Source organism: Portunus trituberculatus, chromosome 23 (genome assembly GCF_017591435.1).
Source record: "Portunus trituberculatus isolate SZX2019 chromosome 23, ASM1759143v1, whole genome shotgun sequence".
NCBI classification, from domain to species: domain Eukaryota; kingdom Metazoa; phylum Arthropoda; class Malacostraca; order Decapoda; family Portunidae; genus Portunus; species Portunus trituberculatus.
In genome coordinates this window covers 6,902,270-6,919,769 of record NC_059277.1, presented here as the reverse complement: position 1 = coordinate 6,919,769, position 17,500 = coordinate 6,902,270, and the positions used below count along the sequence as shown (strand labels likewise).

Below are 17,500 nucleotides of genomic sequence, written 5' to 3'. Positions count from 1 at the left end.
GTTACAATGCACAACAAGCGTAGGAAGTTCTTGATCTTGCACGTAGAATGACCTTGAAAGTAAAAAAAAAGAGAAGACAAAAGATGAGACAGCAGGAGACAGAGAAACATTAGCAAACACTGGACGAAAGACACACGATAACAAAAACAAAGAGGTAAACAAAGAGGATACGATAAAGATAGAAGACAGGACAAAATAGAATGGAAAGAACGAATAGAAGAGAGAAGATGGAGAGGGAGAGACACAAACACGGGGACGAAAGAAGGAGAATAGAACAAGGAGGAACAAAAACAGAAATAGTAGAAGAGAGTCGGAAAAATAAAAAAAAAAAAGAATCGAATGGAGAGGGAAATCTAATCTTCTCTCTCACTTTCCTCTCACTTCCCTCTCACTTCCCTCTCACTATAAGAAAAAAACAATACATAGAAATTGAGAGGGATAAAAGAATAGAGAGGGAGAGGGGAATAACATCTCAGACCCCTCTCAGTCGTCACCCTCTCACTTCTCCCCTCTCCCCTCTCCCCTCTCACAGTAAACACAATATACAGGAAGTGGACGAGTATTCTCTCTCTTCTTATCACCCTATCATCACCCTATCAGAGAGAGAGAGAGAGAGAGAGAGAGAGAGAGAGAGAGAGAGAGAGAGAGAGAGAGAGAGAGAGAGAGAGAGAGAGAGAGAGAGAGATGAAAGGTGGATTTGTATTATGTAAGAAATTTTCACAAACATTCTTTTCACATCCTTTTTTTTATTTCTCATCAATAAACTAATATATGAGTGAATTAAGTAATAGTAGTAGTAGTAGTAGTAGTAGTAGTAGTAGTAGTAGTAGTAGTAGTAGTAGTAGTAGTAGTAGTAGTAGTAGTAGTAGTAGTAGTAGTAGTAGTAGTAGTAGTAGTAATAGTAGCAGTAGTAGTAATAGTAGTACAAGCAGCAGCAGTGGTGGTGGTGGTGGTGGTGGTGGTGGTGGTGGTGGTGGTGGTGTAATAGTAGCAGTAGTAGTAGGTGGTGGTGGTGGTGGTGGTGGTGGTATTAGTAGCAGTAGTAGTCGCGGTGTTGGTGGTGATGATGGAGGAGGTGATGGCGGTGGCGGTATCAGTAGTAACATATACAGTGAGGTGATAGAGACAGCCAGGTAGACACTATCAAGTACTCCTCTCTTATACCTTAGCGTTACCTGTCCAGCTCTCTCTTACCTTTATACCACGCTCTAATCTGTCCCCATCTTACCGTTACCTTTACCACTTTATCACATTTCCTCTTCTACCAAGCCTCTATCTGCCCTTCTCTACCTTGCTGTCATTTTTCTACTTATCACCTGTCCTTCCATGCTATCACCTGTCCATTCCACCTGATTATCATTACCTAATCTGTCCCACCTTGTTCACACTCACACTTTCTGTCTTTAAACTCACCTGTACTTTATCTGAGGCTTCAAACATATAAAGGTGTTACTCCCAGGTGAAAAAGAGCAGCTAGCCTGAAAATAGTGCTCGGTGGACACACAGAGACAGAGCCAGAAAAAAAAGGTGTGGTGCTGAATATAGAAATGATTAATGACAGACATAGAGAGTAAAAAAAGAGTGATGGAAAAAGTACATAGTTGAAAGGGAAGATAAAGTGGCTGCTACTGAAATATCACAATGAAACAGAAAAAAGAGTAACTAGAGAAGAGACGAAGGGTACGAGTGAGTGAAGGAGTGAAAAAAAAGAGAGAAGGTGGTAGAGGAGAGGAGGAGGAGGAGGAGGAGGAGGAGGAAGTGAGACAAGAAGTAGAACGAGAAAAGAGTCATTACTCATTACTTAACAAATATATGAGGTGGGAAAACCTGGATTAATATAGAAATAGAAAAAAAAAGGAGAAAAAAAGAAGTGAATGAGATGAAAAATAGGAAAAATGAAAGAAAAAGAGAAAAAAGAGGGGGATGGGACGAAAAACAAGAAAAAATAAGAAACAAACCAATAACAATTCGAATTAAACTAGAATCACAACACCACCACCACTACCACCACCACCACTACCACCAACACTACCACCACTACCACCACCACCACCACAACAACAACAGCAAGAGTAACCCCGCCATTAGACCAAATCACTCCTTTCTCTTCCACGCGGTACACAGTGTCACGCATGCAGGGAGTGAGTGAATAGGGCAGGCAGCGAGCGAGCCACGAGTGCCTGCAGACAGTGACTAGGGTGGCGCAGTACAAAGTGTGCCAGTAGTAGGTAGATGTGAGATATGAAGCGTGCGTGTGTTAAATGCGAGTCAACGCCCTTAGGAAATAAAAAAAAAAAAGCAAAATAAGTGTAAATTTATGCAGTTTTGTGAATAATTGAGGTCCAGGAGTGTGGAATGTAGGTTTTTTTGAGGTGGAGCATAGTGGAACGTGGAGGAACTCAAAGGAAGGGGAAATAGCAGCTGACTCGTTACTGCTTCTCGCTCTTTGGGGTGAAGTTCAGAATTCAGTGGAAAGGAAGTGACGAAAGGTAGTAAAAGTGATGAGTTCCTAGAAAGACGAGAGAGAGAGAGAGAGAGAGAGAGAGAGAGAGAGAGAGAGAGAGAGAGAGAGAGAGTAATACACACTTCCGAATATATCAAACTCTCTCTCTCTCTCTCTCTCTCTCTCTTCCACAAAATATCCGTGAAATAATATGTATCAAATGTTCCAAGGAAATTAATAGAAAGAGAAATTAAATCCTCTCAGAAATACCATTAAAACTATCCACATCATTCAAATACCCGCACATACCCACATGCAATCACTGCACCACACTTTAAGGCACCTCAAGACATCCACAGCAACACGCAAAGAAGTGAGACGTTGACACCAACATACTCACTATACAAACACACACACACACACACACACACACACACACACACACACACACACACACACACACACACACACACACACACACGGAATCATTGACCCCTTCAGGACTGGGATTCACTTTTCCCATGAGTTTGAGTACGATTACACGATTTTATTGACATTAGGAAGGGTCTATGGACGTCAGAAAATTAATGGCCTCAGTCTTCATTATTTCAATTATCTGTTCATTTATTTATTTATTCATCTATTACTCTTTTTTTTTTGCGTGGTTTCATCATAAGGAAGTTTTTATTAGTCATTCATTCATTTATTGATTTATCTATTTATCCTTTTCTCATTTTTATAAGCATCATGTTTAGTCTTTTCGTTTAAATGCACTAAATCATACAAGTATTCTGTGCTTCCCTGCAATACACACAAAACCCACGTGTAGTACTGGTATAGTCGCGTCACTCTTCCCACAACCCTCACAGATTAGTACAAGAATACTCCATGAAGAAAAAGAATGGACACTAGAATAACCACTTTAACCCCTTCAATACTGGGACACATATTTACCTTGAGATTTGCGTACGATTCAACCATTTTATTGACATTAGGAAGGGTCTATGGAGGTCAGAAGACTAATAACCACAGTCTTCACTATTCTATTCCCTCACATGAGTTTCAGAATTTGTAAAAAATCATCAAATAGTAAGCAGAATGAATATGAAAACGCGTTATGGTACTGAAGGGGGGTTAATTTTCCTTGAAATACCCACAAACCCACGTGTGGTAGTGGTACAGTTGCGTCACTCTTCCCACAGCCCGCACAGATTAGTACAAGAATACTCCAAGAAGAAAAAGAATGGACACTAGAATAACCACTTTAAAAATACTCCTCTTCTTGACGTCACAAGTTTTGGCGGGGCACTTAACTAGATGGCGCTGTCTCTCTATCGCTCTGGACCTCCACTGCAACCTCGAGAAGTCTTTATAACCTCGAAAACTCTTAGCTTCTCTTTATACCTTCAAGAACGTCTTTATAGCCTCGAAAACTCTTATATACACTCTCTTTATGCCTTTGAGAACTTTTTTTTATAAGCTCGAGAACTCTTTATAATTTCGAGAACTCTTAATAACCTCGAGAATTCTTAATAGCCTCGATAACTCTTAATAGGCTCGAGAACTCTTATACAGCCTCTCTTTATGCCTTCGAAAACCTCTCTACGATCTCGAGAATCCTTTTCATAGCCTATAGAACTCTTTATAGCCTCTAAAACTCTTTATAGCCTCAAGAACTAAGCTTTTACTGCAAGGTGAGATCCCCAAAGACGATTCACCCTTTTTACCTTCCTTTTTTCCACTGTACCGGCAAGGACTCGTCTTCTCCTGTCACAGACGCACCTGTGTAAACATGACGGTGAAAAAAAAAAGATCCTCCAGAAATGATAGATATACGCGTAGCAGATGGATGTTGTTTACCTGCCAATACGATTAGCAAGGACGAAAGTAGATTTTTTGTCAGTTCCAGGCTATGAAAGTTTCAAGGCTGTAAGAAAAACTACAAATTGAATAGAAATGCATGAAAAGTCTTACGTAATGGGTGAAAGAAGTACATAAATATTATAATTGAATATCGTACGTTGTAACAAGAGTGAACGTTAATTTTTGTCACTTACAGGCTATGAAAGTTTAGGACTGAAAAAAAAACAACAACTAGAAATTGAATAGAAATGTATGGAAAATCGTAAGCAATGGGTAAAAAAAACTTGTACAGAAATATTATAATTGAATATCGCACGTTAGAACAATAGCGAAAGTTAATTTTGTCACTTCCAGGCTATGAAAGCATTAAGACTGTAAGAAAAAACTAGAGATTGTAATAGAAATGTATGAGATATCGTATATAATGGGTGAAAGAAATATAGAAGCATCATAATTCAATATCGTACATTGTAACAAGGGTGAAAGTTGATTTTTTTTGTCACTTCCAGGTTATGAAAATGTTAAGACTGCAAAAACAAATAGATTAAATAGAAGTGCATAAAATCTCGTACGTATTGGGTGAAAAAACTCATCCAGAAGTATCAAAATTGAATATCGTACGTTAGTTACCATCAATGGGGACAAAACACTCGTAAGAACTTGACACATCACGAAAGAAAACGGACAACCATGCGGCGTGTCCCTCAAATCGTAGTGACGCGCGCCCAGACCCAGACCCAGACCCAGACCAACACCTCGACCACCACCAGCACCGCCAGCACAGATGAGGAGCCGCAGATTGACTTTAATTTACTGGACCCCATCAAGCTGTCTCTCTGTCAGGAGCACATGGCGGACCAGTAAGTTAACTCGTGTGTGTGTGTGTGTGTGTGTGTGTGTGTGTGTGTGTGTGTGTGTGTGTGTGTGTGTGTGTGTGTGTATGACTAGAGTTGTAAAGTTTATTTTTATTTATTTATTCATTTCTCTTAGTTTTTTTTATCGTTAGTCATTTGTTTCGAACGCTGTTTTATTTTTTCTTTCTTTCTTTTTTTTCTTAGTAAGTTTAGTTAGTATAAGTTTCAAGGTATGCATTTAGTAAGTTTTTTTTTTTCTTTCATTCTATTTTTCTGAGTTTAGTAATATCAAACTTTTCAAGCATGTTTTATTTTATCTTTGAGTTGCTAAGTTGTTTTTTTCGTTAGTATATGATCTTGTTTCATGTTTTTCTCTTTTTTTTCGTTTCTTTCTTTCTTTCTCCCTATCCTTTTTTCCTCTCTTAAGAATTTATCCGTTGAGAAAAATCCAGTTATGATCCAACCAGCAAGACAATAACTTTTCTCTGGTAAACTCTGGAACTCCCTCCCTGCTTCTGTATTTCCATCTTTCTACGACTTGATTTCTTTTAAGAGGGAGGTTTCAAGGCATTTGTCCCAGACTTTTGACTAACTTTATTAATCTTTTCGAGAACTGCAATCAAGTGGGCCTTTTTTTTTGTTGCCCTTAGCCGGCTTTCCCTCTTGCATAAAAATAAAAAAGAAACAAGTCATTTCTCCTTCGTCAGTCAATAGAGAGGTAAGTCTTAACAGCTGGCAAATCTTGTAAGCAACATATTCTGAAACATTTCCGGCCGCACGTGCTCTGCTTTCAATAGACTGTAGATGAAGTGACATGGGTCTTTAAGGGCGTTTTTATAGATTTGGTGGAAGATCAACGAGATTATCATATTCATAGAAGAAACGCTCGTAAGAACCCTCCCTGCTAATTGTATATGTGGTTGTATCGGGTCAAACGCTCGTATGCTCAAATATTTCTGCGCTTCACCTCCACTATTTCTATTTCAAAAGACTTTATATAAATTCATACTAGTTTTCTAAGGTGTTATTATGCTTCTAAGGGCAGAATGACAAGACTTCTGCATTATTAACTGGAGAAACACTCTTGAGAATCCCGCTAATCATCTCTGTGGGTGAGAAAGCAAAACGTTTCTGAATACTGGTCAAGTCACTCACCCCCAACACACCACCCGTGACGTCAGCTCAGTAAGTCACAAGTCAATTTTTGCGTCAGTGAGTCAAAGCATGTGTCTTCGTCAGCGTCTCAAGGTCATGTAGGCTTGAGATAAAGCTGTGATGCCTCCTTCAGTAGCAAGCAGCCCTAGGGAACTCCACGAGTCATCCAGCATCAGGAGGAGGAGGAGGAGGAAGAGGAGGAAGATGGTGGGAGGAGGAGGAGGAGGAGGAGGAGGAGGAGGAGGAGGAGGAGGAGGAGGAGGAGGAGGAGGAGGAGGAGGGAGTCTTTCTGCAGAAGGCAACAGGCAGGGAGCTGGCAACCCTTATCGCGTGATGATGGAAAGGTGAGAGGTGAGAGGCGTGGAGGAGGAGGAGGAGGAGGAGGAGGAGGAGGAGGAGGAGGAGGAGGCATCACTTGTAGACGGGAGAAGGAGAAGGAGGAGGAGATGAAGGAAGCACCGTTTGAAAGAAGGGTAGATAGATAGATAGATAAAGAAAGAGAGAGAGAGAGAGAGAGAGAGAGAGAGAGAGAGAGAGAGAGAGAGAGAGAGAGAGAGAGAGAGAGAGAGAGAGAGAGAGAGAGAGAGAGAGAACAGGTGTGGACAGATGTGGCAGAAGACAAAATGGTAACACTTCCACCACCACCACCACCACCACCACCACCACCATCATCACCACCATCCCTCCCATCCACCCTTCCACCCCTAACCAAGACCCCATTAAGGAAATAAAGGCCTGTCTGTAGTAATGCAAACACACTTACCACCTCCATTAGAAAGAACCCCATTAACTTGTCCCCTCATTAAGACACCCCATTCATGCCCACCACCAGTAGCATACCAACTAATAGGTCTTCAAACACTACCATTAACCTTCTACCTCTTCATTAACTCCCAGAACCACCATTACCACCATTAACCCCTTGAGTGCCATGACGCGCTTCCATATTCATTCTGCTTACTATTTGGTGATTTAATACAGCTTCAAAAACTTAAGTGGGGGATTAGAATAGTGAAGACTGTGGCCATTAATCTTCTTACCTCCATAGACCCTTTCTAATGTCAACAAAATGGTCTAATCGTACACAAAAAAACTCAAGGTAAAAATGTGCCTAAGTACTGAAGAGGTTAAAATAGTAAAGACTGTAGCTATTAATCTTCTTACCTCCATAGACCCTTTCTAATGTCAACAAAATGGTCTAATCGTACACAAAACTCAAGGTAAAAATGTGTCCCAGTACTGAAGAGGTTAAAATAGTGAAGACTGTGGCTATTAATCTTCTTACTTCCATAGACCGTTTCTAATGTCAACAAAATGGTCTTATCGTACACAAATCTCAAGGCAAAAATGTGTCCCAGTACTGAAGGGGTTAACATCCTATTTAGTACTCCAGACACCTCACTGCCGTCCTCACATCATCATTACTCTATTAAATCCACTCATAACTAGACCAACCTCAACACCAGTCACCCCACTCAGTATAATCAATAACTCTCCACCTTATCTTCACCCCAATATGTAAACATCCCCAGTAACACCCCAGCTATCTTCACAAACTTCTCCAACTCACCAAAACCGGATCAAACCTTAATATAACTCACCCCATCACCTCAAAAACATTATAATCAACGATCCTCACCCCAGATTTCACCCCAGTAACACCCCAGTTATATTCACAAACCTCCCTAACTCACCAAAAGTGGATAGAACCGTAATATCACCCACACATCACCCCAAAAAAGCATCATGATTAAGCACTTTCACCCCAGATATCACCGCAGACTCACCCCAGTAACACCCCAGCTATCTTCACCAAAACCGGATAGAACCGTAATATCACACACCCATCATCCCAAAAAAGGCATCATAATCAACGACTTTCACCTCTAATGCTGTCCACCACTCCAGCTATCACCCCAGACTCACCCCAGCCCGGTAAGCCTATAAGTGATACCGTTCGTCACTGTTCACACCGCCCACACTACCCCTAAACCCCCCCACACCCACTCCTGACCTCTCAACCCCACCTTCTCCTCGCCCTCCACCCTCACCTGCCTCGCTCATGGGTATGGATCATTGCCAACTCATATTCGGCGTGGCAAAGGCTGCGACGGGAGTGGTGTTGGTGGAAGCACTGCGAGGGGCGTCGTGGGGCATGGCGGGCCCTTGGTTAGTGGGGCGCATCCAACAGGCCCTCAGGAGGCGACGTTTACGAAAGACCTTCACCCCAATGCGAAACCCAAGGATGCAAGGACTCCAGGTAGGATTGTAGGATCGTAGAAAAGGAGTGTTAAGGAGTGTATAGGATGTGATGGTGTTATTGTGGTGTTGGGGGCTCGTGTGGTGTTGTGAGGTGGTTTGCTTTAGTTTAGTGTGGCTTTCTAGCGTGTTCTTGTACCATTTAGCGTGTTCTGGGGTGTTCTAGTGGTGGTGAGGGTGCGTAGGACATGTCTCGTGCTATGTGGGGGTGTTGGGGACTCGTGTGGTGTTCTGAAGTATTGTGTGGTTCAAATAGTTTAAGTTAGCGTGTTCTGGAGTGTGATCTGCACAAATTTAGAGTGTTTTGAAGTCATAGAGAGATGAAATGTTGAAGTGACGCTGAGAGAAACAATGCACTTCAATCTAGCGTGTTCTGGAGTGTGATCTGCTCCTGTTTAACGTGTTCTGAACCTTTTTCCTGGTTGTAGAGTGAGGCTATGAATATTACCACGTGTTTTGAAGTATTTTCCTGGCGGCAGAGTGAATAGAGCCCCTTCAGAGTATTATAACTCCCTGTATCCAAGGCGTGAGGTGATGTAGAGGCTGTGGCAATGCATATAAACCGTGGAGGGACATAGAGACGTGCGTCAGTAGGGAATGTCAGCTGGGAATGTACGGACGTCAGCATTTCTGGGTTATATGAGGGGAGAGAGTGTCTGGAGGGACGGACTGTAAAAATACCATTGTTTTGAATGTTAGGGAGTGTGGGAGTGTAGGTGAGGTGAGGGTTTAGGGTGCTGGAGAGGTGTGGGTGTTGGGTGGAAGGGAGGTCATTGATGTATTTTGGGTGGTTGACGGGGACACGATGGTGGATGGTGGGGATGTAGAATTATTAGTGATTTTATGGAGAAGTATAAAGGGAGGGTTTGATAGAAGATTGGATAGTATTAGTGAGGTATTCAAGTGTTTTAAAGTGCAAAAGAGGACGGTGGATAAAACTGTTTGAGGAATGAAGGTAAATATGTGTTTTTGCGAGTATAAAGGGAGAGTTCGATAGAAGATTGGATAGTGTTAGTAAGGCATTCAAGTGTTTTAAAGTGTATAAGAGCACGGGGAATGAAACTGTTTGAGGAATGAAGATAAAGAAGTGTTTTTGGGAATATAAAATGTTAGCAGATAAGAGATTAGATAGAAGATTGCATAATGAGTTACTTAGACGTGCTTAGATGTGTGTGAGAGGACAGTGAATGAAACTGATTGAGGAATAAAGGTAAAATAAGTGATTTGGGTCTCAAAATATTCGCAGATAAGAGAGTATTAGATAGAAGATTGCATAATGAGTTACTTAAACGTGTTCAGATGTGTTAAAAAGAAAGCAAAGAGTTAAAAAGAGAGAGGAATCAAGATAAATATGTGCTTTTTGTGTTGTAAAGAATAGCAGAGAGAGAGAGAGAGAGAGAGAGAGAGAGAGAGAGAGAGAGAGAGAGAGAGAGAGAGAGAGAGAGAGAGAGAGAGAGAGTGAAGATGACGAATGAAAGTAAATAAGGAAAACAAGCAGTGAATAGTGTGATCCATCAACACTTCAACAAATAAAGCAAAAAATAAGCAAAAAAAAAAAAAAAAACTTCACACTAAACCAACTGAAAGAGAACCATTTAAAAAACATTAAGAGAACCATTCAGATAACCATTCAGATAACCATTAAGAGAACCATTTAGAGAACCATTGCAGCCTCGGGGATAAACCATAAACAAAAAGTAAATAAATAAATACTTCACTTTAAACTAATTATAAAAAAAATCATTAAGAGAACCATTAAGAGAACCATTTAGAGAACCACTGCAGCCTATAAGTGAACCATTTAGAGAACTATTTAGAGAACCATTAAGAGGACTGTTTAGAGAACCATTGCAGCCTCGAGGGTAAAAAAACGAGAAAAAAAACTTAGCTTTGAATCAACTATAAGAGAACCATTGAGAGAACCATTAAGAGAACCACTGAGAGAACTTTTTAGAGAACTATTAAGAGAACCATTAAGAGAACAATTGAGAGAACTGTTGAGAACTTTTTAGAGAACCATTAAGAGAACCATTAAGAGAACCATTGAGAGAACTTTTAGAGAACCATTAAGAGTACTATTAAGAGAACCATTGACAGAACCATTGACAAAACCATTAAGGAGAACCATTAAAAGACCCATTAAGAGAACCATTGACAGAACTTTTTATAGAACCATTATGAGAACCATTAAGAGACTCATTGAGAGAACCATTGAGAGAATCATTAAGAGAACCATTAAGAGAACCATTGACAGAACCATTAAAAAAACACTAAGAGACCCATTAAGAGAACCATGAAGAGAACCATTGAGAAAACTTTTTAGAGAACCACTAAGAGAACCATCAAGAGACCCATTGAGAGAACCATTGAAAGGACCAGTAAGAGACCCATTTGAGAGAACCATTGAGATAACTTTTTAGAGAACCATTGAGAGACCTATTGAGAGAACCATTGAGAGAACCATTAAGAGAACCATTAAGAGAACCATTAGGAGAACTTTTTAGAGAACGATTGAGAAACCCATTGCAGCTTCGGGGATCATGACTAGCAGACTTGGAGGGTGGTTGAGCGGTTCAGCGGTTAAGCGGTTCAGTGGTTCAATGGTTCGGTAAGCCACACACATCGTTGGCGTTTACTTTGGGTGTGTTGGCTCCAGAACACATCAACACGTTAAGTCTGCCCTCTCCCTCTCTCCCGCTCTCCTCTCTCTCCCTTTGCTCCTTCCTTGTATGGTAATTATTGGTATCATCTCTTTATAACTCTCTATTCTGGTATTACCTCTATGGTGACTCTCTTATCATTTCTATGGTAACTCTATTCATATTAATGGTAAATCTTTCATCTTAGCCTCAGTTCACCTTTTCACCATCACCACATAGAAAGAAATTAAGAAGGGGAACAACACACAAGGATACACAGACGCAAACACGTTAAAAGCGAATGAAAGAGGGAAGGAAAGAAGGGAAAGACAAGAACACACAGTAGAGACGAGAGAAGACACATAAAGAGTACAAAAACACACACAAACAGCAACACAAAACGAGAGGCAACACACGAGAAGAAACGGACACAAAAACGTAAAAATGAACAAGAGAGAGAGAGAGAGAGAGAGAGAGAGAGAGAGAGAGAGAGAGAGAGAGAGAAACGCACAGTAGAGACAAAAAAAGACGCATGGGATAGCAAAACAACACACACAGCAACGCACAACGGGAGACAACACACAGGGACACACAAACACCAACACGTTCAGAGCAAGTGAAAGAATGAAATAGGAAGAGATAACACACGGTAGAGACGAGAGAACACACACACACACACACACACACACACACACACACACACACACAGCAACACACGAGGCAGGATGAGTGAAGGGAAAGCAAGGAGAGGCGAGGAGGAGGACCTGGCAAGCTTTGGTGATGGGTAAATGTCACGTAGCAGTAATGAGATGGTAATTATGGTGTTGTGATGGTGTGTGGTGATGGGGGATGGGGGTGATGGGTACTGCCTGATGGGGAGGAAGGAAATAAGGGTATGTGTGTGTGTGTGTGTGTGTGTGTGTGTGTGTGTGTGTGTGTGAGAGAGAGAGAGAGAGAGAGAGAGAGAGAGAGAGAGAGAGAGAGAGTGGTAATGGCAACTAAAAACATTCCTACTTCGAGAGACTAAAAAGAAACTGAAAGAGGAAAGTGACAAGAAAAACACACACACACACACACACACACACACACACACACACACACACACACACACACACACACACACACACACACACACACACACACAGACAAAAAAATAGTACGTAAGGCAAGAAGCTGTCAAGAACTATTGGTTTCCTCCTCCTCCTCCTCCTCCTCCTCCTCCTCCTCCTCCTCCTCCTTCTCCTCCTCTTCCTCTTCTCCTCATGCTTTTTCTTCGAGTGATTTGGAATATTTTGTAATCGTTTCCGTATAAAAGAAGAAGAAGAAGAAGAAGAAGAAGAAGAAGACAAGACAGAGAAGAAGAAGAAGAAGAAGAAGAAGAAGAAGAAGAAGAAGAAGATGAGGATGATGATGATGATGAAAAAGAAAAGATGAAGAAAAGGAAGAAGAAGAAGAAGAAGAAGAAGAAGAAGAAGAAGAAGAAGAAGAAGAAGAAGAAGAAGAAGAAGAAGAAGAAGAAGAAGAAGAAGAAGAAGAAGAAGAAGAAGAAGAAGAAGAAGAAGAAGAAGAAGAAGAAGAAGAAAAAGAAGGATGATGAAGAAGAAGAAGAAGAAGAAGAAGAAGAAGAAGAAGAAGAAGAAGAAGAAGAAGAAGAAAAAGAAGAAGACGAAGAAGAAGACATGAAGGCAATACAGAGGTAGAGCCGCTACACCTTGCCAAAACCAATTAACGAAGGGGGCGCCTCTCCCCGTCATAACCCTGTCCCCCCTCACATCACACCGACTGACTGGCAGATGAGAGAGAGAGAGAGAGAGAGAGAGAGAGAGAGAGAGAGAGAGAGAGAGAGAGAGAGAGAGAGAGAGAGAGAGAGAGAGAGAGAGAGAGAGAGAGAGAGAGAGAGAGAGAGAGAGAGAGAGAGAGAGTTATCTAAAATGCTACATACCCTTGACCTATCAACACATAAACACACACACACACACACACACACACACACACACACACACACACACACACACACACGCTCTTATAAACAGGTCTAATAATAGGAAGACCTTGAAATTTCTTAAGTCTCCCCTTCACCTCACACACGTAGTACCAGACATCACGTTTTCTATGAGTATATTGCTGCTGGCGTCAAGGTTGTATAGGTTAGCACGATTTTATGAGGCTGGAACTAAACGGAAGGTGGTCATTTGAGGAGGAGGAGGAGGAGGAGGAGGAGAAAAAGGAGGCGAAGAAGAAGAGGAGGAAGAGGAAGAAAGAAAAAGACAAAAGGAGGAGAAGGAGGAGAGGAGGAAGAAAAAGATAAAGAAAAGAAGAGGAGGAGTAGGAGGTGCAGAAGAAGGAAAAGGAGGAGGAGAACGGGGGAAGGAGGAGGAGGAGGAGGAGAAGGAAGAAGACAATTATACATCACACGTGTTTTGTTTTCTAATTATTGTCAGAGAGAGAGAGAGAGAGAGAGAGAGAGAGAGAGAGAGAGAGAGAGAGAGAGAGAGAGAGAGAGAGAGATCAACAAACATTTTCTCATCATTTATTTTCTTGGTGACAAAAGAAAAAGATAAAAAGAAAATAATGTTACTGTATTTGCATCATTTCTACCAAACTTAACTTTATCATTTCGTCTCTTATCTTTTCATCCTCCATTCTTTATCCACTTTATACTTTATCACCCTTTTTATCACCTCTCACTCTCTTTCCTTTTCTCTCTCTCCCAAACGTAAACAAAACATTATGAATCTATCCGTATGTACTAAAGGAAATAGAGAGAGAGAGAGAGAAAGAGTGAAAGAAGAGAGAAAGAGGGAGATAGATAGAGAAAGAAAGAGAGGAGGAGGAAAACAACAGAAGTATTTAAGAACAGGACCCCAAAAAAAGAAAGGATAAATAAAGAGGCGAGGGGAGAAAGACAAGGAAGAGGAAATGCAAAAATATACCGTGGGAGGAAAAAAGAAGGTACAGGAACGAGAGGAGTATTAAAGGCTGGTTCATTTGTGTGTGTGTGTGTGTGTGTGTGTGTGTGTGTGTGTGTGTGTGTGTGTGTGTTTTGACTGATTGAATGACTGATTGACTTACTGATTGATTGACTGACTGACTCACTGATTGATTGACTGACTGACTGACTGACTGACTTACTGATTGATTGACTGACTGACTGACTGACTGAGACTGATTGACTGATTGACTAACTGGTTGATTGACTGACTGACTAACTGACTGACTTACTGATTGATTGCCTGACTGACTGACTGGTCGGGTGAAATCGTAATGTGAAGAAGTAAACATATATTATTATTATCATTATTATTATTATTATTATTGTTATCATCACCATCATCATTATTATCATCATCATCATCATCATCACTACCATTATCATCATCACTGCGTAAACTTATAATCATTAGCTAAGAACACAACGAGGCCTACACACACACACACACACACACACACACACACACACACACACACACACACACACACACACACACCACACACACACACCCTCCACCCGCGCCCCTCAACAGTGTGCCTCCCTTCCTTTCCTCCTGTGCATGCTAACGTAACTCACCACTAACTAACATCTACAGCCACTAATCCGTTAATTCTAAATGTTATACAATTATTACATTAATCTGCAGTGTTCTCTTTTTTCTCCTTCAATGACCAGATAAGTATTCACATCAATGTATTTCTAATGTTTTCAGTAAAGTATATCAATGTTGCTGTTTTTCTTTTTTTTTGTCATTTTAAGCATTCCAGCACTGAATAGATAGCATTGTGTACGTATAAACAGCTTCTCCGCAGCACTTGTTCGTTATCGATGTTCAGCACTCAGTCAGCACTCAGCACAGTCCCTTGGTAGCCCAGCTGTGTTGTGGCTTAGTGCTCAGTGCCCAGGACCCAGCCAGCTGCCACCCGCTAACCGCCAGCCGCCAGCCGCCTGTCCTTCGGGAGTTGGACATGGAGGTGCTTGGCGGTGCTTGGCGGGGCGGGACTGGTGCTGCTCCTCGCTGTGGTGTTCCTTAACTCAATTTCTCACTTTGTTACCTTCGTTGCAGCTTCCTGTCAGGGCTGCCCTACCAGTTCATGATTGATCTGTAAGTGTTAACGTTGCACCGCTCACTTCCAACCCTCCCACACTCCCGCCAACGCCCTCTTTTTTATTTTTGTTCCCCCTGTGTACAGTATTACCGAGTGGTCTATACTGTTTTCCGCTCCGTTATGCTTCCCTCCATCTGTTCTCCCTTCCTTCCAGGCTTCCATGTACAGGAGTATTTGCCCTTTATTTTCAACTCACCTCTCACTTAAATGTTCCTTCAATTATCACTATTATCATTCACCGTTCGCTTCTCCTTTTATCCATGTACAGAATCATTCACTCTCCCTTCACCTCTCCTCTCACCTAAATGTCCGCCAAGTTCTCCATTCTTATCACTCTTTGTTCTTTTTTTCTCCTTATCTTCTCTCTACTTGTTGTCTTTTTCTCTTCATCTTCTCCCTCAGTTTTCCTATCCTCCGTATATTGTAGTACCTTACTCTCTCTCTCTCTCTCTCTCTCTCTCTCTCTTGCAAGCATACAATTTTAGTCCATCCGCCTCACACACCCAAAACTTTCACTCCCCAATCACTAGCCCCACCCTTCCTTCTTACACACACCCTCCCCTCCTCCCCCAACTATATGTACAGCTCCCCTCCTTTTCCTCTCCCCATCTCTCTCCTCTCCCTCTCCCTCTCCCTCTCTCCCAACACCAGGTAAAGCATTCCAACACCTTCTTTGGGACGTCTCGAAACCCCGTCACAGTTAATCGTCTCAGTTTCTTTACTATAGGTCTGACTATCACCCTGAATTTCACCCTTCCTGGCTACCAACCTTTCTGTCACCCTGCCATCCTGTCACCCTAACTCCCACACACACACACACACACACACGCACACACACACTGATCGTTTTTATATCCAAACCCGCTCTCTCTTATCCAAACTAATCATTTCACCTTTCGTCTTCTCCTCCCCTCCTCCTCCTCCTCCTCCTCCTCCTCCTCCTCCTCTTTCTTCTCTTCCTCTTCCTCTCTTCCCTCCATCTTTACCTCAATCCCAAAGCTCCATCCCCCCACTCTCTCTCTCTCTCTCTCTCTCTCTCTCTCTCTCTCTCTCTCTCTCTCTCTCTCTCTCTCTCTCTCTCTCTCTCTCTCTCTCTCTCTCTCTCTCTCTCTCTCTCTCTCTCTCTCTCTCTCTCTCATTGCCTTGATCTCCACCGCCAGAGTTGAATTTAGTCTTGCCCTCCTGAGAACATTTATGATTGGTGTCTCCATGTCTGTCCGCCTGTCTGTTTGTCTGTTTGTCCGCGGCGAGGTAAAAGATCATGTGCGTCGTGGTGGTGGTGGTGGTGAATGTGAATGTGAATATAATTATGTGAGTCTGCTTTCCTCCTCTTCCTTTACCTTTCCTTAAATCATGTTACTTAACCTAACCTAACCTAATCTAATCTTACCGTACCTTGTCTTACCTTGTCTTTACCTTACCTAACCTTTATTACCTAACCTAATCTTACTTAACCTTACTTTAGTCTAGTCGGACATCACCTAATCTTATTTGACCTTACTTTACCTTATTTTATCTAATCCATTTCTTACCACTCCACTCCACTCCACTCCACCTCATTCCACTCCACACAACTCCACTTTGCTCTAATTCAATCCACCAACATCCTTTCCTTCATAATTGACGCCTGTTTCAGTTATCCACAATCTTCCACCATCTTGATCCATACCATAGCATATCCTCTATCCATTTCCTTCCACTCCATGGCATCTACTGAATCTACTACTCCGCCTTTCCACCCAACTACTCCTCCCCTTTCCTCCTTTCCTTGTTTCCTTCTTTCTGTTCAGTTTGATTTGTCCTTTATTCTCTCCTTTTTCTTTTCTTTTTTTCACTTTTTCCTCCACTTTTCTTTCTCTTTTTCTCGATTTAAATATGCTTTATCTGCCTTTATTTTTTTCCACTTCCTCTTTTTCTCCTTCCCGTTTATTGTTTTCCAGTTCTTCCTTTCTGCCTGGCCCTCTGCGTCCCATTCTGTCCCGGCATCTCCATCCCGCCATTCCCCGCCACACAGCCCCACCCCCGCCTCGTCCCTCTTTGTCTAACTTCAGTGTATTTCTTTCCAGCTTTCTTTCGGATATTCCTCTCCTGTTACTTCATGACTTGTAAGTTGTCAGTAATGTGTTGTCAGTATGGCGGCTGTGTGTTTACTGCGTGCGTGTGTGTATGCGTGTGTGTGCGTGTTT

At 41.8% G+C, this 17,500-nt stretch overlaps 1 protein-coding gene across 5 annotated transcripts in view; it reads left to right on the top strand.

The window, feature by feature from the left end:
* Window positions 1-17,500, top strand: part of LOC123507712 (ATP-sensitive inward rectifier potassium channel 12-like) — an 83,078-nt gene that overhangs the window by 32,587 nt on the left and 32,991 nt on the right. For 2 of the 5 annotated variants that reach the window (XM_045260861.1, XM_045260858.1), the window contains exon 2: window positions 17,381-17,419. The exons of 1 other annotated variant lie outside the window; for it this stretch is intronic. In XM_045260861.1, the coding sequence (XP_045116796.1) occupies window positions 17,381-17,419 (39 nt within the window). Of the gene's footprint in view, window positions 1-3,598; window positions 5,167-15,271; window positions 15,311-17,380; window positions 17,420-17,500 lie in introns of those variants that run through there. 2 more of the 5 variants (XM_045260859.1, XM_045260863.1) reach the window with 2 other exon arrangements.